General features: G+C 42.2%; 1 protein-coding gene across 1 annotated transcript in view; it reads right to left on the reverse strand.

The window, feature by feature from the left end:
• Positions 1-1,003: 1,003 nt before the first annotated feature.
• Positions 1,004-24,499, reverse strand: part of LOC126161789 (chromodomain-helicase-DNA-binding protein 7) — a 315,231-nt gene continuing 291,735 nt past the window's right edge. The window contains exons 38-39 of the mRNA XM_049917862.1: positions 10,372-10,545; positions 1,004-4,599 (exon numbers count right to left, since the gene is read on the reverse strand). Of these exons, the coding sequence (XP_049773819.1) occupies positions 2,380-4,599; positions 10,372-10,545 (2,394 nt within the window). The 3' untranslated portion in view covers positions 1,004-2,379. The remainder of the gene's footprint in view (positions 4,600-10,371; positions 10,546-24,499) is intronic.

Consider the following 24,499-nt stretch of genomic DNA (forward strand, 5'->3'; position numbering starts at 1 on the left):
CATTTCATATCTTTTCAACACTTGTGCTGCAGCGAGATTCAAGTTAATCAAAATTCGCATTACATTTTTCTTTCTGTTCTCTTAGAATAGTTCGTATTTAAGTATAATTGAAATATTTTCACCTGGAATGAAGGCTGTAATATGTTTATCAGATGTCTTTGCAGATTTGACTCATGTCAAAATTTTAACAGACAAATAAATAGACTTTTACCTAAGAGGGAAGGGGACTGAATTTATAGTTATGACATCTGACATTTAGAAATAACAGCACTTCATAACTAGAATTCAAGCTCTACATCTGACAACATAAGGGCAACCAACAGTTATTTCCCAGTCACATATGCTAATTCATTTAGCTCAGGTTATCACATTCAGTGTGTATCATATCTATTTGAACTTTGTGAAAATATTATCAAAAATTTAATTTCAGCAATGTGAAATGTTCAATATTTTGAATCTATGCACAATTTTCTGAGAGTTTTCCTTCGACAGAATACAAAACAACTTTAATGTTCAAAATTATAAAGCACCTGTCAGTAGAAAATCTCCAAAAGGAAAAAGACTTCTTGTATTGGGGAAGCACACAAAGTTAATGTCTAAATGTGGATTTTTAAAAATATTGTTAATACATTTTTATTGCACCATCTGCTTTTATAAACTGTTCCTCAGAACTCAGTAGTTTCATTTTTGAATTACACTGAAGCAATGGTGAATAAAGTAATTCTGCCTCAGAAGCATATGATGCATATACCGAAGTTTGTGGAGAACAGGAAAGGTACGTGAATAGTTGCATAACAATTTACATGAAAGACCAATCTCCTCAGGCTCATGATTAACGAAGGAGAAATATTCTTGTTAAAGAGTGTTTCCATTTTTTGCTGTGAAGATCATGTTCAAATATTTTCCCACGTAACATTAAAAATTATTCAGGAAGAGACCAAATTCTTTTAACATATGGACACTACAAAATTGGGATGTTGCAGGTAACTAGATAAACAAAGGCTCTAAAAAGAGTTTATTTATTTATTTATTGTAACACTTACCTCTCTTCTTATATATTTGACACCAGGTTACAGCTGAAGCTTTGTCTCTGATCACTGCTTACAAATTCCTTCATAACCATGTATCAAGACCAAATGAAAACAAGGAACATAATTCAGCAACTACAGCATGCGATAAATTTCATTAAATTAAACACAACAGTCATATGAACGAAATGAGCTGCCATTGCAATATATATATTTTTTTAAACTTAGCAATCTGACTTCATGCAATTCCAACTTCTGTGATGTGCTAATACTCATAGTCTTTGTTTGTCTCACAGACTTTACACGGTACAAACGAGCAAAGCTCATAGTATTAAATGCAATCCAGATTAATTTAAAAAATAAATAGTGCACAGGTTACGACGTATCTTTGAGTTTTCTGGGGGAAATTTACTCAGTTTATAAATTACTAACTAATACTAAGTAACAACAGTATGTATTTCCTTTGCTACAATTATTGTTACAGTTAAATAAAACATCAGCCATTCGAACATACCCTTTACAACCGTTCGCATTCATTTTTTTAAATTTTTTTTCTTTTTTGATTCGAGCACATTCTCATTTTACACAGATGTTGAATATATACATAGTGACGTGTTTGCGGAATTCTGTATAATGTAACATAATATATAAGAACAGTGCACTGTCTGAAAGCAATAATACTGATAAATGATTGCCAGCACATTCTAAAATTTTAGTTCAGGTAATACAAAACTCAACATCTTTTTCTCACTTCCACAAACGCAATAGCATATATTATGCTAAAAACCACAAGTAACTCTTTATATTTGAGATTACAGGCAATCATTCACCAACACATTTCTCTCACACTGTGCCTGACAGAATTACAATACAGTAAGATAAATATATATATATTATATTTATATTTTTTTAATAGATGGATGTTTATATATGAACATGTGCAAGTGTGTGTGTGTGTGTGTGTGTGTGTGTGTGTGTGTGTGAATAATACAGACATGACAGTGAACAAAAGAAAATAAAGGACAAGAAAGCAAAATAATAATATTCACATGTGAATATAAAACTTCATTCACACATGAACACAGGTTTCTCACATTTCTGACATACTATTTATGGCAGTTATGTACGATGAGCGGGGGAAAACAATTTTCTTCTTAACATTCCCCCACCCTCCAATTTGAAAATCATGTGCTCAACTAACACAGTACATACACTACACGTTATGGTTGGAAAAGGCTATCACAGAATGCACAGTCAATAACATTAAAATTAAAAAAAAGACAACAATACAACCAAGAGTACTGATGTAATGTGAAGTATTAAATTACACAGGGACAGAATACTGCCAATGCTACGTTTCCTCAGATTCGCTAGGTCCACCAGTGCTTCCACCACATCCTTCTACAGCTTTCTCCTCTGCTGCACCAACCTCTACTGTGTCATGTTCACCACTACTTTCTGCAATGGCAGCAGCAGCTGCAGCAGCGGCTGCTGCTCTAGCTGCTGCGGCTGCCGCTGCACGACCAGCACTGCTTCGAAGCACTTTCCTTTCTACATTTACAGTCTCACCCACTTCCTTAGATTTCTTGGCACTGCGGGACCGGCGACTATTGGAATTAGCCGCTGTTGCTGCTGGCTTCTGAGGCTTTGCTAACTCCACGGGAGAATGTTCTGGTTCTGGAGGCAGTGCAGGTGCTACTTCCTCTGGCAAGAGAGGAAGAGCTGTGCTTGAATCAGCTGCATTCCCCCCACAATCAGCATCTGTTGTAAGAGGCACCGGTTGCTCCTTCAAGCACGGTAATGCTGTTTCTGGAGTGATGGTTTTGTCATCACCATCCACTATTTCTTTAGAGTCATCTTTTACTTCTTCCTGAGCTGTCGAAGGTAAAACAACATCAGACGCATTAAGAGCGTCAGACTGAGTGTCTGCCTGATCCACTGAAACATCAGGTGCAGGTGCAATAACGGGTAGAGTATCTGTTTCTGCACTGTCACTAACATCTTGTGCGGCCGTATCAAAAGTGTTTTTAAATGGTGGGTCATGAACATTTTCCACTTCTCTAGAGTCAGTCTCATTTGAAATCTTAGACCTTTCTTCACTTTGGCACACATTATTAACACTTGAAAAACTCTCTACAACATCTTTGTCCATGGCATTATCACAGGATTTCTTATTCATTTTGTCATCTCTGTCTATTCCCTCAAGTGAGCTTCTGTAAAGGTTTTCAAGCGTATCTTTCATTTCCACATCACAAGAACGCTTCAGCCATTCCTCATTATGAGGTAATAGATTCGATACAAAATTGGGAGTTAGATTTTCTGCTGAATCTTTTCTTTCTAATTCTGCCTTCAGTTTTTTCAAAGGCCTGTCTTCTGCCCTAAAAGGATAATCTACCTGTGGATTTTTACTCAAATTCTCTGCGACATCTTTGCGTTCAGCATCCCTAGATCTTTTCTCACCACGTAGCACATCAATGGTCTCTTTCCGATCAGACTCTCTTGATCGTTTCTCATTCCTAAAAGCATTTTCTACAGAATGTACTCTACTGAGGCTCTCCAGCAGATGAGTATCATGCGGCAACAGAAGCTGTTGTAACTGCTGCTGTTGTGCGCGGTCAAGAATGTCCCGTGTAGATGAACGTTGATGCCTGTGACTGCTGGTATTTGATGACGGAGAAGACGACGTGACAGTAGTTGCACGTGACGTGCTCTGAGTCTTATGACTCCCAGTCCTTGTCGACGATGATGCAGATGTTGATGTTGATACTCCTGACACACCAAGACTCCCATTCAACAAACCACACTGCTGAGCTAGACTGTCATATGCTGAAGACATGGAACCTGGTTGCATTGAAAATGGATTTAGCCCACCAAGTCCAAGAGGAGTGTACAGGAGACTTGGATTTGGGAAAAAGAAAGGTAATGCAGAAGATGGAATACTTGATGAAGCAGATGACACAGGTGGTGGTTTTGTGGAACTATGGCTGCGCTCAGTGTCAGCTGGTTTTCGATTCTTTGTTTTGGTGGCTGATCCCGACGCAACAACGCCAAGGTCACTTCCATCCATGCCTGCTAATGACGGCAATCCCAAGTTTGCTAAATTTGCAAATAAGGAATTTGTCAAGTTCATGTTATTAAGATTTCCAAGTCCACTCATACTCCCTAAAGCACTCATGTTTGGCATTCCACTGAAGGGGAGAAGCAATGGATTATTTTTTGGGTCAAAACCACCCAAAGATAATCCTGACAGTATACTGCTGGGATTTAAGCCAGCTGCTGAAAGTCCACTTAGCCCTGCTGTTGCCAATGAAGGGAATGGGATTGATGATGCCACTGATGTTCCTAGATTGGGCTGGCTGACAGCTGGTTGATGCCCTGGTGGACTGGAGAGCAGAGGTGGTCGTCCAGGGCCTTTCTTCCTCTCATTTGCTGGTACACGTTTCTGCAAGTCATGTGGGAGATTACCCCTCTCTTTCACCAGTTCTGCCCATTTTGGATCAACATCAAACATTGGATTCTCCAGTAACCACTGTGCTAACCGTTTCAGCTGTGGTGCTTTATTCCCAGTCATCTGTAAAAAGAATAATAATTTCAAGGGTGAAAATATGCAAGATAAATGACCACTTCAGTCAAACCACTGTGCTGCTCCTGAAAAAGTAGTTACCCAAATTATCACAATGAAATTATTTTATATAGCAATTACTTACATGAAACCTGGTGAATGGCTGGAAGTACTTTGGACTGATTCACATGGAGATTACTGAAAAGCTAAAATCAGGTGTTGGTAAATCCAGGGGTGGCCTTGACAAATTGGGATATTACAACGGACCGATGTAATGCGATTGCAGAGGATATACAATGGATAATCTGTGAAGACATTGGAGTTGCTGCTGCCCAAATCTGGGTGAAGACCACTGAGTTCTGCACTATTTTGTTTAATTATATATAGATTGTAAATTAATTTTCCCCTTTTTCGTTGAATTACATGTAAATTGTAAATTAATTTTCTCCTCCTTTATTCAACTTTGTATCTTGTACAGTATGCAAACTATTGTTTTAGCAGTATCCCCTGATAATGAACAGTTATTACTATAGCTTTGTACAGCTTCTGGCTCTACAAAATAGTGCTACTTATTTCATCACTGTGAGACATCATCATCAAAAAGGAGAAGATAAAACCCATGCACTATGTACAAAAATATTCAAAATTCCAAGGGCACAGTATAGGCAATATAATCAAAAGTAGGGTTGAAACATACAAGCTTGGAAAGGCAAATAATATTCAACCAACTGAAGGTACAAGCAGCTAATTTAAAATTTGGGATGTTTAGCACAAAATTCTTCCATAAGGATGGGGGAAACTGGGCCACCGAAGGCAGATCAATCAGATTCACTAAGGCAATCCACCACCAGACATTAGCCAAAATGTGTTAAAAACATCACAACAATCGCTGGGTCATTGAAAAGCAGGAACTCTTGCTGATTATAATGGTTGGTACTTCAACAAAGTGCTGACTTCTTGACAGCATCAGCTGATGGAGCAAAGCATATTTCCTGAAAGACTGACGTAGTGGTTTTATTCTGCAGCCCAAAATCTGATTTGATGCAGCTCGCCACATTACTTCGACATGACCATGTAGCTTAGAATATTGCCTCAACTTTCTGCGAACTCACTTGAAAAATCGCTCAGTTTGGCCTCCATACAGGACACTTTCTAGAGAAAGCAATAAACTATCTTGCAAATTCAGTTCTGGCAGAACTAAACAATAATTATTACTCTTTTGGAATTTTCTGGGGATATACCAAGCCCTTTAGTCACGTGGATTATAAAATTCTACTGAGAAAACTATGGTGGAATAGTGTTAATTTCTCACATAGTTGGAACTCGTACCTCAACTATGAAAAACTAAAGTTCATGTCAATAAATGATACAACAGGAACAAGACTTAAGACGTTATGGTGAAACATTAAAGGCGTTGCTCTGTGAAGTTCAGTGTTTTCTCCACTCCTGTTCTTGATGTAAATATATAATGTATTTGGGACACTGCATGATGTCTGCTCATAATGAAAGTGCAGTGGTAAAGAGTGAAACACATTAGTACCAGACAGCTATGAGAATAACAGGAAAGGCTTACAATGAAGCGCAGCAAACAACATTGTGTTAAATCTGCCAAAGGGAAGTAACATCACTTGGCACTAAAGGTCTTCCCCTTGCATTGATAGTCTTATCTTAACAACAGAAAACTGAAGGTCGCATTAGAAAGTGATACACAGAAGTAAGATTAAATAAACCGTCAGGAAACATTAAATGTGGTGTGCAGCAAGGTTCAGTACTGGACTGGGCCCTCTCCTGTTCTTGTTCTCGATAAGTATTTACTGAGGATATTGGAAGGGTCTTACGAAAATGTAATGTTTGCTGATGACACAAGTATACAGATAAAAAGTCGAAACACATCCACACCAGAAATACTGAGGAGTATAAGACAACTGGCTTACAAATGGTTCACAGCTTATACCTTGATCCTCATTTTGCAAAATCTTGTACTATAAAATTCCAAACAAATAAAAATGACTTACATGTGCTACAAATATAGATCAATGGGCGCACACTGGTTGAAGTTCTAAGTGCAAAGCTCCTAGGCATTAATATAGACGGGCAGATGCAACATGGCAAACAAGACTTCTAGCAAACTTTCATTAAATAGTGTCCTACGGCAGGATCTCCTGAGGCGAAAGTAAAAAATTATATATTGTACTAAAGCACGTAAAAAGAATAAAGTTGATAACAGAACCCTGTGCTGGCTCTGAGCACTATGGGACTTAACTGCTACGGTCATCAGTCCCCTAGAACTTAGAACTACTTAAACCTAACTAACCTAAGGACAGCACACAACACCCAGCCATCACGAGGCAGAGAAAATCCCTGACCCCGCCGGGAATCGAACCCGGGAACCCGGGCGTGGGAAGCGAGAACGCTACCGCACGACCACGAGATGCAGGCAAACCCTGTGCAAAAGCTTCTTTAAGGACTTACAGTTTCTTACATCAATATACAGATACTCATATCTCCTAATGGTATTTGTGGTTGGAGGCTGAACTGTAAAGTTCACAGCCATATACTAAAAGCAAAAACAATTTTCATACAGACTGTGCATTCATTTCTAGGTTTCAGAATGGAGTTTTATAATCTGATGCCAAAGTCAGCAATAAGTTGGTTACTGACAGAAAACTGAAAAACCCAGATATAAAAAATTATGAAAAAGAATAAATTAGCAGTTGCTGGTTCTTCCACTTAGCTGCATATTTGGACTTGTTCATATTAAACAGCTCTTGGCTTTGCCAGCAGTTAAGAAACGGACTTTCATCTATGTTCAGTTACAAAATATTTGAGATATTTGATGAACACAGCAACCACTGCAGACCCCCCTCACTTATACCAATCAGCTCATGGTGACACCCCTTCTCCCTCCCCCTTTTTTTTAACGAGCAGTTTTTTTTTTAAACAGCTCTTAGTATCCTAAGATCTATAATGCAATTTATAAATAATTCTCTTAATTATCAGTATGACTAGATTAGTAGTACTCGTAATGCATTACTCGTAGCCTGCAGTGGTTTATAGTGCTCATTAGAGTATACCTTGACCAGTTCCCAGATCTGCCTTAAGGCTCTAGCGACAAGTGGCTGCTTAATATGCCAAGCTGAGAGGGGCCCAAGTACAAAATCTGTACATGAGATGTACTTTAATTACTAACAAAAACTAACGTGGGCGGAAGTATATGATAACAGAAGCAAAACATGAACAGAAGTAAACATGAATCCAAAAACGAGCCATTTGTGAGATAATTGTGAATATGGGATTAGAACATCACTGCCTTCAATATTAAATACTATCCCAATTGGTATAAACCACTAAACCACCAATTCCTTAAAGAATTGAACACCCATGTATAAAACATCAAGTGTCTGATTACTTTACAAATGAGTTAATTTGACACTATGCATGTAAGCAAGAAAAAGTTTAGAAAAGGTTTGAAATTATGCTTAAGTTTCATTGTAAGCCACTCTCATTATTAAACAATGGATGAATATAATCTGGGTACAAATTATGTTGGGAATAGAGTCGGTAGTAAAGAAGTAATATATTAAAATGTCATACTTAATGCTGAAGTTTTATTGCTAGTACAGTGAAAATGTAGTAACTAAGTGATAAACTTTTAAACCTTTCAAAATTTTATGGGGGGGTGTCAGTGAGAAAAAGTTCTTTAAAGGTTTGGAATTAAGTGTAAAATTTATTAGAAGTTGTTAATTGCTCTCATTCTCAAATACTAGATGAACAGAGTCTTGGTATTTGAACTCAGTCAGTCAAGTTGCTTGAAGACAAACGCACAGTTTCTAACTTTAACATTTGTATTATTAAGTTAAACTTAAAAAGTAAGATTATACCTTTTCACGAGTATATTATGACTGCACTTATAAATTTTTAAATTCAGCTATTAACTACAAGAAATATTCAAAATCAAATTTTTGTTGCCCTTGGAAGCCATTAGATAAGACACCCGCCATTGGCAGGAGGTACCAGGTTAAACAGTGTATTACACTATGTGATCAAAAGTATCCAGACACCCCCAAAACCATACACTTTTCATATTAGGTGCATTGTGACACCACCTACTGCCAGGTACTCCATACCAGCGAACTCAGTAGTCATTAGACATCATAAGAGAGCAGAAAGGGGTGCTCCGCGGAACTCACGGACTTTGAACATGGTCAGGTGATTGGGTACGCACAAAAGCATACAGGCCGACCTCGTCTGTTGACTGACAGAGTCCGTCGACATTTGAAGAGGTCGTAATTTGTACTAGGCAGACATCTAACCAGTCCATCACACAAGAATTCCAGACTGCATCATGATCCACTGAAAGTGCCATGACAGTTAGGCGAGAGGTGAGAAAACTTTGATTTCATGGTAGAGCAGCTGCTCATAAGCCACACATCACACCGGTAAATGTCAAACAACACCTCGCTTGGTGTAAGGAGCATAAACATTAGACAATTGAACAGTGGAAAAATGTTGTGTGGAGCGACGAATCATGGTGCACAATGTGGTGATTGGATGGAAGGATGTGGGTATGGCAAATGCCCCGTGAACGTCATCTGCCACCGTGTGTAGTGCCAACAGTAAAATTCGGAGGTGGTGGTGGTGGTATGGTGTGGTCGTGTTTTGCATGGAGGGGTTTGCACCCCTTGTTGTTTTGCGTGGCACTATCACAGCACAGGCCTACATTGATGTTTTAAGTACCTTCTTGCTTCCTACTGTTGAAGAGCAATTCGGGGATGGCGATTGCGGCTTTCAACATGATCGAGCACCTGTTCATAATGCACGGCCTGTGGCGGATTGGTTACAGACAATAACATCCCTGTAATCGACTGGCTTACACAGGATCCTCACCTGAATCCTATGGAACACCTTTGGGATGTTTTGGAATGCTATATTCATGCCAGACTTCAGCGACCAACATCGATACCTCTCCTTAGTGCCGCACTCCATGAAACTTTCCAGCATCTGATTGAACGTATGTTTGCAAGAGTGGAAGCTGTCATTGACGCTAAGGGTGGGCCAACACCATATTGAATTCCAGCATTACCAATGGAGGGTGCCATGAACTTTTAAATCATTTTCAGCCAGGTGTCTGGATACTTTTGATCACATAGTGTATGTGTACCAAATGAACATAGGTAAAATCATATGATTTTTTTTTTGTATTTATGGCCCCACTTTTTCTGATGGAATGTGAAATTTTTAAGTTATAGAATTAAGACGTTTTGTTATTAAACTAAAAAGTAACATATTTTATATGTTCATTCTTTCCATTCAACAGATAGAACATTTTTATTGGAGGCAGAAAATGCAATAGGGTGAGTTCTTCCTGCTTTCATAAAAGCTTTTAAAGGTCGCAGTTACCAAATGCCACAGGAGATGTCTTAGGAAATGGGAAAGGGAGGTATGAGGAGAAATGGAATTTGATGTACTCTCATGTGTACAAATGTGAACTGAGCTTGTGGAAAGGACTTATCAAATACATTTGGAAATCTGAACAATAACACTAATTTTCAGTCCAATACTACTATGCACAAATCTATTGATGGCGCATGATAGTACCAGAAATGGTTTATTGATCTGATATTCAGTCAGCAATGGCGAGCGTGCAACATTTGGACATTACGGCCATGGTAAGGGTGAAATGCTGGGATAGTAACAAAATGGCTTAGTGTATAAGTTTGGTTGTCTCAATTAGTCTTAAACATATTTAGATAAAAGATAAAACCATTATTGAAATGTTACCTTTTTGCCTGTCAGCCTATTTATTACTGAAACATTTTCCTCTCCAGTGAGTTTTTTCCAATCCAGAAGAGATGGATCAACCCTTGGTCTTCTGCGCCTTGGAGCAGTCAGATAATCTGAAGCAAGTGGCTGTTCTGGAATAAGTGATGTCTGTTCAGCCAGCCACTTATTAACCTGTGTAAAAGATGAATGTTGTACACACAAAATGTTTTAAGCAGTGATTCTGATGTCAAATGCATTAATGTAAGAACAGCGATAAACTAATTTTTTCACTTTATTTCAAAATATAGTTTACATTTCTTATTATTTACTCATCCAGTCTCCCAAAATCAATTAAGCGCGCGCGCGCACGCACGCACGCACGCACGCACGCACACACACACACACACACACACACACACACACACACACTCTTCCTGTATCCTCCCGCCCACATCCATACTTTTCTCTCCCTGCCCACTCCCATCCTCTTTTCTCCCTTTCTCTCCTCCCACCCCCTCCCCCAGACCACCAACATTCACTCTCTACCTTCACCCCCACCCTCACCATGCCACCTCCACTCTCCCTCCCTCTCCACCCTTTGTAGTGTGTTGGGATATTTATTTACTGAGCTATGTAATTATGTAAATCTGAAGAAAAAATTGAGTTGTTGGACCACTGTTCAAGTTACAGATGACAACAGCGCATTTTTCCAAACCTACACTCCACAGAGTGTGGGGGGAGGGGGGGAGCAATTGAGAGAGAGAGAGAGAGAGAGAGAGAGAGAGAGAGAGAGAGAGAGAGAGAGAGAGAGAGGGGTGGGGGGAGGGGGCAACGGGGGGGGGGGGAGAGACAAGAGGTGGAGGGGGGAGCAAAGGGGAGACAGAGAGAAACAGGGGGGGGACAGGGTACTGTGGGGGGGGGGGGGGGGAAGAAATACATGGGATGGGGCGGGGGGGGACGGGGCTGCGAGAGGGAGTCAGCGCCGAGGCCTGTGGGGGGAGGGAGACAGGCCCGCGGGGGGAGGGAGACAGGCCCGTTATTCATTTTTTAATCTCCTATTAAAGATCCCTTTGGTTTTCTTCTAGTTCAAGTTTTCCATTCACATTCTTCCTTATAAGCAGTGGAATTTTGCATGTGCTTGCTGTTCATATGAAATGAGCTGTGTGTTAATGGGCACAGAAAGTTAATGGGGCTTTCCTTGAAATGCATCTCTCACTGTCAAAGCACTGTTTAAAAATCTTTTGATCGTCACTGCCTTGTCTTCTAACATGTGCTTCAAAATGGAAAAATCCTCCCTCTATGTCCGCATTTCCATGGGACAATGTAAGAGAAGGCCTACCACATATCAAAACATTTGGTTACTATAACTCTATGGATGATGAGTCTCTTTTTGAGATGTGCTGCTTCCTTGCTATCAGTAATTGTCAGGGGTCATTCCACGTAAATGAGGAAGCATTATCAAAAAATTAATTTATCTGTGGGAATATTTTCCCCCGCTACATATGTAGTTTGGGCATTGAAGTTTGTTGGCAAGATAGATTTTTCCCTCCGAAACCTATTGTTTACTTGTGGGAGCCATTCTTTTGAAGACTATATTGTTGAGTTTGTTCTTGCAGAAGATTTAATCAATTTAAAGGTAAGAAAAAAACATCATGAAATTTATTATAATTCTTTATGGTTTATATATCACTTTAAAGTCGTAACTTCTTTTTTACGTATATTTTTTGAAGCAAACAATTTAAGCAAAATATAGCCTATTTTGCAAAATTTTTAATGTGTCCCGGATTTGGGCCTAGGAATTATGTTAATGTACCGAATTTGAGTCTACAAAATATGGTCACCTTAGAACTGTTTCTAAATTATGTTCCCAGAAATACAGTGCCAGTCCAACAGCTGCTGGGTATCTCATTTACTTAGATGAAAACGAAAAATGTTTATGAACACTATCAGGGATGATCATCTTAAAAACATTACAAATAACTTCCGTACTTTTTATACACAAGTCACTGGGAATATGAATTAAGCTGTGGTGGAACTATCCTTGGTATCCCATCTTGATGGTTGTGTCTGATCCTAAAGTTCTAAGTGTAGTCGATGTAATCCAAATTTAATTCCAAATTTAAACATATGTTTTGTTGAAAGTAGGTGGTTAAAAACTGCTTGAAAACCTTGTCTGTCTATGCTACAGAATTTGCACTTTTCCATCTTAAAAAGTTTATTTTAAAAATTGAACAGAGTATCTCAGCAGCAGTTTGGCTACTACTGCAATATTAGAACCTGGTACAAAAATAGAAGCTGTTGTCATGGAGGGATATTGGACACTAATAACAGTTCTGTAAAATATAAACATGGCTTCTGGCTGCATTTCATGATTCTAGGTCAACGGGAAGCACCTTATGAGTGAGTTTTCAAGTATCAACATTGTGACACAAATGACAATATCTCTTGATCACACTGACTTAAGGCGCTTAAAATTTTTTACACCCCCACGGGACTCATAGACCTTAATATGTGGAATAAATTTGACCTTTATAAGTCTACTGGGTCCTGAAAAAACGTGTTCTTAACAGTTGGCCAGACAGACAGGCAGAAAACGACGGGATCCAATAAGGATTCTGCTTTTACAGACACATGGAAGCCTGAAAACACTAAATAAGAAACAATCTATCTCAAAATTTTAGACTCCCACCCCCCTCTGCTTAGATTTTAACTACTTTCACAACTGGAGAGTTCCAGAAAGTTAAATGAACAAATACTAATACAGAAACTTGGAAATGAAGGTAGTTTTGGTCCACCACACAGTTTCAACGGGCCAGGAAGTTTCATATCAATGCACTTTCCACTGTAGAGGGAAAAATTCATTCCGGATAATGTAAACAACTTATTTTCTTCATAAAAGAGAAAACAGGTTGAAAAAGGACATGAAAATTTAAAAAGGCAACAAAGTGAGAAAGGGTGAGAGAGTGGCATGGTATTTTCCTCCGGCAGTTTTCGAAAAACTTTGGAAAAAGGGTGACCAAAGGTGACTGCCTCCTCACCCTGAATATACTCACAGAAAATTGTATAATAATAATAATAATAATAATAATAATAATAATAATATAATAATAATACTACTACTAATAATAATAATAATAATAATAGCCATGTGGCAATCTCGTACCCAGTACAGAAAGAGATCCATGACACACAGGTATGCAGGAGAGCCAACATGGATTCTGACCACTACCTAACATGCATCTTAGTCAAGTTCACCCCCAAAGAGAATTTTCTGTAAGAAAACTCCCCTACTGAAATTTGACACGAAAAAGATCACTGACTCTAGAGTGACAGAGGCTTGGGAAAAAACAACATACAAATGACTGGCAAAATTTCCACAAAACAACACAGAAAAAGTACAAGCTCATTCCTCTGAAGAACATCAAGCAATCCTGGTGAAACAATGATTGTGAGAATGCACTCGTCACCAGGAAATTGGCATACCAGAAATACAACACTAACAAGTCCCCAGTAAATTTACAGGTGTTCACCGAAACACGAAAAGACGACAGCAAAAATTATTACACAATCCAAGAGGAAATACCTGAGAGAACAGCTAGACTCTATAGAGGACAACTTCTGCAGCTACAATGCAAGGGACTTCTACACGACGTTTGCAGGGCACATATAAGGATACACACCACCGAACTTCTGCTTTTGAAATAGTGACGGAAAGTTGCAATGAAGGATAAAGAGAACTGCAAGGTGCTGGCACAGTACTTGTCAATTGCACAGAACCCACAGAGAGATTCCCAGACGAAGAATCACGAGCGCGCGCGCCCACCACCACCCACCCACCCACCCACACACACACACACACACACACACACACACACACACACACACACACACACACACACACACACACACACACGAGAAAGTCCACAGGCACATCCTCAGTCTCAAACAACAGGACATCTGGTGCAGATGGCATAGTGGCCGAGCTGCTGAAAAACCTTGGACAAACTCACTCGGAGAACTCAGATCATCACAGACATATGGACATCAGAAAAGTTGCCAGACAGCTGGAAATGTGTACTGATCCACCCTCTGCGCAAAAAGGGTGACCCCAGAGATGTGAACAATTGCAGGGGCATCGCACTAATACAAGTCATATACCAGGTATTCTCAGCATGCCTACTCCAAAGAACACGGAACCAACTGGAACATAAGATCGGCAAGTACCAGGTGGCTTCTGCCCTGGTCGCTCCTGTGTAGAACGAATCTTCAATCTGAAGACTACCCTGAAAATCAAAGCCCTCACGAACAGTCCAGTCATACGCACCTTCATTGACTTCAAGAAGGTACATGACTATTGACAGCCATTCATTGTTCAACATTCTACATGAACAAGATTTGGACGCAACATTCTACATGAACAAGATTTGGACAGCAGGACACTGTGATCAGACAGACACTGACAGACACGGCATCTAAGATGAAGTTCAAGGGGGAAATCTCCGAAACCTTTGAGGTCAAGACAGGCGTTTGCCAAGGCGAAGGACTCTCACCACTCCTCTTCTACCTATTGCTGGATAAGGCCATCAAGGAATGGCAGAAAGAGCTGCATATACAAGGCCATTGGAAGCCAGTGCAACTTGGACGAGCCAAGCACATATTGGAGGTCGGCTGTCTAGCCTTCGCAGATGATCTGGCACTACTCACAGATAACAAATCCACAGCAATCAGACAGACAGAAGTACTCATAGTGTGTCCAGAAAAAGTAGGGCTACAAACTTCCTTCCAGAAAATTGAGTTGTTCTGCACAAAATTAAACATACAAAAGTTGAACACAAAGTATGAAGAGAAAAGATCAACATGGTTCGTTGGTTTGGAGGGGGGGAGGGGGGGGGAGGAGGGTAAGGGACCAAATTGCAAGGTCAGTTCCCAGCAGAACAATTACCCAAGAGAAAAAAAGAAAATAAAGAAGATGTACACACAATAAAGGAGAAAGGAAGAACCAGATGAACGACAGAAGGACAACAAACACTACAATGGACAAAACAGGGCAAGAAAACCATAGATAGACAGAAGAAATTATAAACAAGAAAGCAGATTACCATGGCTGCTGACCATGAGAATAAGAATGGAGAAGCCAGCCACTATGCAACACATTAAAACCTCCACCCTACAAGTAGTAGGATGGAGGACACAGAGGGACAACGGACATGCACTAAAACTCAGATCAAATGATAAAACCAATCTCACGAATAAAACGTAAAACTAAAGCTGCTGTTGAGGCACTGTCACCCAACACCGAAAGTAGGGTGCTGGGAAGATTAAAAGTCTGCTGCAGAGCGGCTAAATGTGGACAGTCCAGCAATAAACGGATGACTGTCATTTGGGAGCTACAGTGACACTGAGGTGGGTCCTCACGATGGAGGAAGTAACCATGAGTGAGACACACACAGCCAATGCACAATCGACAAAGAACAACTGATCCCTACGAGAAGCCCGCAGGGAAGACTTCCACACAATGGCAGTCTCCTTAATGGCATACAGTTTGTTGTGCATACTGTTATGCCACTCTGTCTCACAAAGGCGAAAAACCTTGCGGCGTAAGACAAAACACAGATCAGTTTCAGAGATGCGCATCTCCAGGAGCGGTTTCTGCATAGCCTGTTTTGCCGGCCTTTCAGCAAGTTCATTACTTGGGATTCTGACTTGTCCTGGCGTCCACACAAACACCACTGAACGACTGGACCATTCCAGGGCAGAGATGGACTCTTGGATGTTCACTACCAAAGGGTGGTGAGGGTAGCACTGGTCAATAGCTTGTAAGCTGCTCAAGGAGTCAGAACAGAGAAGAAATGACTCACCAGAACAGGAACGGACATACTGAAGTGCACGAGATATGGCCACAAGCTCTGCAGTGAATACACTGCAGCCAGCGGGCAAGGAATGCTGTTCAATATGGCCTCTGTGGACATAGGTGAAGCCAACATTACCGTCAGCCATCAAGCAGTCGGTGTAAACAACTTCAGAGCCCCGGAAAACGTCAAGAATAGAGAGGAAGTGACAGCGGAGAGCGGCGGGGTTAATGGAGTCCTTAGGGCCACGCAAAAGTTCCAGACGAAGCTTCGGCTGAGATGTACACCATGGAGGTGTAAGTGAATGGACCTCAAGTAGAGGTGGTAAAGGGAAGGACTCCAGTTCGGAGAGAAGGGATTGCACACAAACTGCAATCGTGAGCCCTGACCTGGGCTGCCGATGCGGAAGATGAACTGCTGCGAGTGGGAAAAGGAGACGGTAATATGGATACTCAGGAGAACTACAAATGTGTGCAACATAACTGGCAAGCAGCTGTGTATGTCGGATTTGCAATGGAGGGACTCCGGCCTCCACCAGGACACTGGTCACCGGACTCATTCTAAAAGCTCCTGTCGTTAGGCGAATGCCACAGTGGTGCACTGGGTCGAGGAAACGCATGCTGAGTGCGCCGCTGAACTGTAAACCAGACTACCACAGTCAAAGCGGGATTGAACAAGGGCTCTGTAGAGCTAAAGCAGCGTAGAGCAATCAGCACCCCAGTTGGTGTCGCTCAGGCAGCAGAGAGCGGACTAAGAATCGATACGTTCCGGATGAAAGGTACGATGCCAACAGAAGTGCATGACAACTTCACTGCTGAAAACTGGAAGCCCATGACTGCACCTTGTGAATGGCTCCCTGTAGGTGCCACTCAGCAACACCAGTACTGGAGGAACAATACGAAATGCAGAAGTCATCTGCATACAGAGAAGGAGAGACTGACGACCCTACAACTGCTGCTTGGCCATTGATGGACACTAAAAATAGAGATACACTCAATGCAGAGCCCTCCTGAATATGGGGGGAACTATGGGAGGCACCAACTTGGACACGGAAAGTACGGAGCGACAGTTTTAGATAAAAATTTGGAGGGGGCACCAGAGACCACATTCAGACAATGTTGCAAGGATATGATGTCAGGTTGTGTCGTATGCTTTACACAAGTCAAAAAAAGACAGCAACCAGATGTTGGCATCTGGAAAAGGCTGTTTGGATGACAGCCTCGAGCGACACAAAATTTCAGTGGTATAGTGACTAGCAGACACTGCCCTGACATGGAGCCAATAGGCCACGTGACTCCAGTACCCAACCCAACCACTGACACGCCACATGTTCCAGCAGCTTGAAGAGAAAGTTGGTGACAGCAGAGGTGAAGGCTACCCAGTCTGCCTTGTTTGAAGCCCATCTGGGTAGGCGTCCATGGGCATCATGCTGAGGGAGTAACAGGAAGATGGGGAAGTGGTCACTACCACACAGGTCGTCGTGTGCTCTCCAGTGGATAGATGGGAGGAGTTCTGGGCTGCAAACTGAAAAACCAATGGCCAAGTAACTACCATGAGCCACACTGAAATGTGTGGTGGCCCCAGTATTTAAGAGGCAGAGGTTGAGTTGGGACAGTAAATTTTCAACATCTCTGCGACGGCCAATAAGCACGCTGCTACCCCACAAGGGGGTTATGGGCATTAAAATCTCCTGAAAGTGGGAAAGGTTTAGGGAGTTGATCAGTCAATGCAGCCAATATGTTCATGGGTACCGCACCATCTGGAGGGAGATATACATTGCAGACAGTTATTTCCTGCATCGTCCATAACCTGACAGCCAAAGCTTCAAGAGGAGTTTGAAGGGGCACAGATTCACTACATACTGAGTTCAGGACATAAACGCAAACTCAACCTGACACACTTTATATCTGCTATGGTTCTTGTAATATCCCCTGTACCCATGAAGGGCAGGGGTCCGCATTGCCAGGGACCAGGTTTCCTGGAGGGCAATGCAGAAAGCAGGTGTAAAGCTTGACAGTTGCCGTAGCTCGGCCAGGCGGTGGAAAAAACCACCACAATTCCACTGGAGGATGATGTGATTGTGGAACTGGGAAGGCATGAAACACTCAAAGAGGTAGGCTACATCTCAGGGTCACCTGCCAGGCGGTGGAAAAAACCACCACAATTCCACTGGAGGATGATGTGATTGTGGAACTGGGAAGGCATGAAACACTCAAAGAGGTAGGCTACATCTCAGGGTCACCTGCTGCCACAGACTTATTTCCTGAACAGGTTATGTCCATTGTGTGTGAGGGTCTGGAGAGATCTAACTCCTCAGCAGACACGAAAATCTTCACCTCATCCTCAGACGCAGACGTAGAGCTTGTGGGCAGTGGTGGTGTGGGTGCCACCGCAATTCCCTTGGTCTTGGGGGGGGGGGGGGGGGGGTCGTCGTCTTTCTGGATTTCTCTGGCTTGCAGGGCTTCACTGATTCAGTCTCTTGATTCAGTAATCTGAGGATGATCATGAACTACAACCAGCTGCTTTTGGGCACTTGAGCCACTGGCAGGTGTCATCTTTCTCACTACCAGAAACCTGGGAAGGCAGTGACCCATCGGACCCCTTCCTAGTCAGAGGAGCCGAAGAAGACTTCCGCTTCTCCAGCTGAGAAGCGGGGACTGGTGTCCCCGATGGTTGGGGGGGACAGTGTTCCCAAGGTATATGGTGCAGGAGCGACAGGGAGGGAATTGCCCCCCACCATCATGTGGGCAGGTGTAGTCTTCCGGCTCTGAGAGCCGAATGGAACTTGCGGAATTGATAGGTCTACAACTGTTCTCTTAGTGCTGGCATAAGAGGTGGTCATAGCCACAGGATGTAGGTGCTCAAATTTCCTCTTGGCCTCAGAGTAGGTCAGTCAGTCCAGGGTCTTATATTCCATTATTTTCCTTTCTCACTGTAAAACCCTGTAGTCTGGTGAGCAAGGACAATGATGCTCTCTGCAGATGACACAGATGGGAGGCGTGGCACATGGAGTATTGGGATGGGATGGGATGGGATGGGTTGTTTGTGGAAGAAGACCAGACAGTGAGGTCATCGGTCTCATAGGACTAGGGAAGGATGGAGAAGGAAGGGGAGGGAAGGCAGCCGTGCCCTTTCAGAGGAACCATCCCGGCATTTGCCTGGAGTGATTTAGGGAAATCACAGAAAACCTAAATCAGGATGGCCGGACACGGGATTGAACAGTCGTCCTCCCGAATGCAAGTCCAGTGTCTAACCACTGCGCCACCTCGCTCGGTGGGATGGGGTGGACATCCACAATCTTGACATGTGATGCTGGAAATAAAGCGGGAAGACATAGCCAAACTTCCAACACTTTAAGCACTGCGTTGGGGGAGGGATATGTGGATTGACATCACATGGGTAGACCATCACCTTGACCTTCTCGGGTGATGTGTCACCCTCGAAGGCCAAGATGAAGGAACCAGTGGCAACCTGATTCCTCAGACCCCGATGGACACGCTGGACGAAATGAACACCTCGTCGCTCTAAGTTGGCATGTAGCTTGTCATCATACTGCAAAAGAAGGTCACTGTGGAATACTCTGGACCATATTTAAGCTCTTATGAGGCATGATGGTAACGGAAACATCCCCCAGCTTGTCACAAGCGAGTAATGCCCATGATTGGGCAGATGATGCCGTTTTTATTAATACTGACCCTGACCGCATTTTGGACAAGCCCTCCACCTCTCCAAACTTTTCCTCTAAACGATCTACAAAAAACTGAGGCTGCATTGAGACAAACGAGTCCCCATCAGCTCTCTTACATACGAGGTACCGGGGCGAGTAAGGTTCACTGTCACTCTTAGCCTGGCATTCCTCCCGTGGTGTGGCCATGGCGGGGAACGACGTAGGATCATTGCATTGTACTCAGACTCGGAATGCTTAGAGACTGCTGGCGATTGATCACCAGCAAGTGATGACGTGGTACGATCCATCAAGTGTCATCCACCCCGATGCCACCCACTCCACCAACTGGGGGGCTCTCCCCACGGAACCCACCCAGCCGCAGCAAAGGCCACCTGGCAGGATGGCCGCTGCCAGGAGTCCCGATGCCCCAGGGTGACTCCTTGGCATATGTGGAGAGCTAACGGCACAGGCTTCAGCAGAGCGATCCCTGAGTAGGCAGGGGGCTACAGCCAACAGGATACATGGTGGACCCACCACAACAGACTGGCTACTGTGCTGGTTATGAGGTGCAAAGAATTCCATGGTCCTCTTCGGCACAGAAAACGACGCTGCATAGTGGGTGAAGGAAAACACATCCAGGAAGGTGTCCTCACTCAAGAGATGGAGGATGAGCAGGACTGCAATGCCAGAACAAGAAAGTGGGCTAAAGATCTCAATGCACGATGGACACGATGCACCATGTAAAGCGCCTTTTCCTATTGGCTCGCTCTTCGGGAAAATTTTGAAAAATGGAGGTCAAGCCCTACGAGGGACCATCACATAAAGGACGAAAGGTGAGAGACTCAGTTTAGTCGCCTCTAACGACAGGCAGGAACACCCCGGGCCCGCAGGGGGGAACAACAGGGTCACACACTAAGTACCTAGGTGAAGTGCTCGAACCGATAATAAAGGAGAAAACTGCCCAGAACACTTGCTTATTAAAAATGAAGAGAGAATTATACAAAACACGGGGTATTTGCAAGAAGAAATACCTGTCCACCTGCACCAAAATACATCACTACAACACTGTAATCAAACCTGTGAGGTGCTATACGCCAGTGAGACACTGATGTTACAAACAAAGGCCGACCTTGAGAACATTCTCACACAGGAAAGAAAAATCATTAGGAAAATTATTGGATCGAAACTCGTGGACAATGGATATAGGTTTCACTCCAGGAAAATCACAGGGAAGATCTTCAACATTGCAGCGGATATTAGAAAGAGGTGACTAAAATTTTATGGACACATCAGCAGACTCCCACAGACCAGACTCTCCAACAGAATCCTTAGGTACATCCAGGGACTCAAGACCACTACACCCTGGATGACAAGTCAAAATTGATCTAGAAAGAGCTCAGGTAGATACAATGGATGTCATGGACACAAGGCGTACAAGTGGGAAGTGATGTCAGAGAATTCAGCACCTAAAGCCCAAAAGCCAAAGTGGACTGAAGAACGCAAGAGAGCCGTTAGTAAATGAATGAAGTAGAACAGGAAGAACAAGTAGTCATGAATGTTTTGCTTGGAACAACAACAACAACAATAATTATTATTAAGTAATAAGTAGTATTGAGAGCTCAAGGAAGAAGGCATTATTATCTTTCACTGAGAAGATGCATCAACTTGAGTAAGTTATGTGCAATACTGACGAACTGTAAGTATCAGCTTTTCCTTGCTCAACACCATAAAGTGCAGTTGAGACACATACCTGGCTCTCCTTAAACAAAAGACTGTGGATCCAGAATAGTCAACCTCGATAATAAATCCTGAATCTCAGAGTGAATTTCATCAGATGCAGGAATACGGCCATTAATATCACCATACATCCAAAAGGTAGGCTCAAATGCTGAATTACAATGAACTGAGAAGTAATCCCTACTTACTTGGGATGAACACGGCTTTGTGGATCTGCACCTTTTAGCATACTGTGGAGCTATTGCAATTCGCTCCACAGGATAATATCAACAGAGTTTTGTGAACCCAGAAGTAGTGGCTCTTCCCGATGTAAGACAAGCAGAATTGAAAGAAAGCACTGGTATTATTACATGATATTTGTGATCAGCTCCACAAGAGGATGTCATATTAATTTCATTCTTGAATGTATGAATTAATCTTTGAAGAAACTTACCTCTTGTTGCACTCAGGTACTTCAGAGATTTCTACCAAGAGAGATATGGTTGGCTGTTTTGGGGAAGGAGACCAGACAGCGAGGTCATCGGTCTCATCGCATTAGGGAAGAACGGGGAAGGAAGTCGGCCGTGCCCTTTGAAAGGAACCATCCCGGCATTTGCCTGGAGCGATTTAGGGAAATCACGGAAAACCTAAATCAGAATGGCTAGACGCGGGATTGAACCGTCGTCCTCCCGAATGCGAGTCCAGTGTCTAACCACTGCGCCACCTCACTCTGTCAAGAGAGATATCTTTCAAGGTAATTCACTTAGTCTTTTAGGGTTCATATTATGTATAAATCCACTGTTAAACCAACTTAATTCACCAATATGGGGTATACAACTAAATCTGAGAGTAGAAAACTTCATTTACATTATAAGTCACCTGTCTTAAGTGGATTATCTCAAGCTGTATGGAGCAAACAATGAAATAATTGATCATTTGTTGTAATTGTAACCAAAAGGGAGAGGAGTTTGGTATCAGATTGCCACACTGGCCAGTACCATTAAAAGTGTGGTGCAAAAGGTCTTGTACTAACTAGAAGATAGTGTTATCTGCAAATATGATGTTGGCAGGTGAAACACAGATTTATTTCAGAATTAACCAGACAGTACAAATTAATAACACTCAAATGCACAAAGAGGTTGCTGAGTAATTTACATTCAATGTTCAGGATCTGAGGACCATCCTAACTTAAAGAACATGGTTACAGTCATTAATATTGAGGGAACTGTGACACTATGATGATTTGTTTTCTGCTGTGGCTCCATTACTAAGTTATTCCTTTGTTATACTCAACTACAGAAATACTGGTGCTGAAAACTACATAAATGCTGAAAGCCAATGATAAAGGCTCCAAGCATAATTTAAAATAATCATTAGTATGGACTGCTAAGTAAACAGTTTGCTAAGAAATTCCTGTTACAACTTCTAGGACTTTAAGAGGGGAGTGTCTACATAATATTTTGAATAGGAACCCATGTCCAGAAACATCATCCAACAATACTATAGAGTGTTCAAGTTATAGGCGTTGTCGCCTGCAACTGTATGTATATATAAAGGGCTATTACAAATGATTGAAGCGATTTCATAAATTCACTGTAGCTCCATTCATTGACATATGGTCACGACACACTACAGATACGTAGAAAAACTCACAAAGTTTTGTTCGGCTGAAGCCGCACTTCAGGTTTCTGCCGCCAGAGCGCTCGAGAGCGCAGTGAGACAAAATGGCGACAGGAGCCGAGAAAGCGTATGTCGTGCTTGTAATGCACTCACATCAGTCAGTCATAACAGTGCAACGACACTTCAGGACGAAGTTCAACAAAGATCCACCAACTGCTAACTCCATTCGGCGATGGTATGTGCAGTTTAAAGCTTCTGGATGCCTCTGTAAGGGGAAATCAACGGGTCGGCCTGCAGTGGGCAAAGAAACGGTTGAACGCGTGCGGGCAAGTTTCACGTGTTACAGGACACGTGTATCTGGACATGCTGGAAAATTGGCTCATGCCACAACTGGAGACCAACAGCGCCGACTTCGTCTTTCAACAGGATGGTGCTCCACCGCACTTCCATCATTATGTTCGGCATTTCTTAAACAGGAGATTGGAAAACCGATGGATCGGTCGTGGTGGAGATCATGATCAGCAATTCATGTCATGGCCTCCACGCTCTCCCGACTTAACCCCATGCGATTTCTTTCTGTGGGGTTATGTGAAAGATTCAGTGTTTAAACCACCTCTACCAAGAAACGTGCCAGAACTGCAAGCTCGCATCAACGATGCTTTCGAACTCATTGATGGGGACATGCTGCGCCGAGTGTGGGAGGAACTTGATTATCGGCTTGATGTCTGCCGAATCACTAAAGGGGCACATATCGAACATTTGTGAATGCCTAAAAAAACTTTTTGAGTTTTTGTATCAGTGTGCAAAGCATTGTGAAAATATCTCAAATAATACAGTTATCGTAGAGCTGTGAATTCGCTTCAATCATTTGTAATAACCCTGTACAAGGTGATTCTGTAGTAATGTTACAAACTTTTAAGGATGGTGTAGAATGATAAATATATCACACTAAGGTTGAGGACCCTGTGTAGAAACAACCGAGTCAAAAGTTATAAACGAAAACTGTTCTGATGCCTCTGACAATTTAATACATGTAAGGCACCGCTGTTGCTATGACTGTAGGCTACACAACTTTCAGAGGTGGTAGTATGGTTCAAAAATGTTGAGTAAACATGGTCTTTAAAATGTGTACCTTAAGAGCTGAGAGTATTCAATATGGGAGATGTGTTTCACACTAGCGAAGGTGACTACGTGTTCATAGTGCCTTAGACAGGCATTTTAGAGCCCAAATTAACGAGACTTTTTTATTGTTTTAGTCTATACTACAATCTCTGAAATTTGCATACTCTACATC

Source organism: Schistocerca cancellata, chromosome 2, assembly GCF_023864275.1.
Source record: "Schistocerca cancellata isolate TAMUIC-IGC-003103 chromosome 2, iqSchCanc2.1, whole genome shotgun sequence".
NCBI classification, from domain to species: Eukaryota; Metazoa; Arthropoda; class Insecta; order Orthoptera; family Acrididae; genus Schistocerca; species Schistocerca cancellata.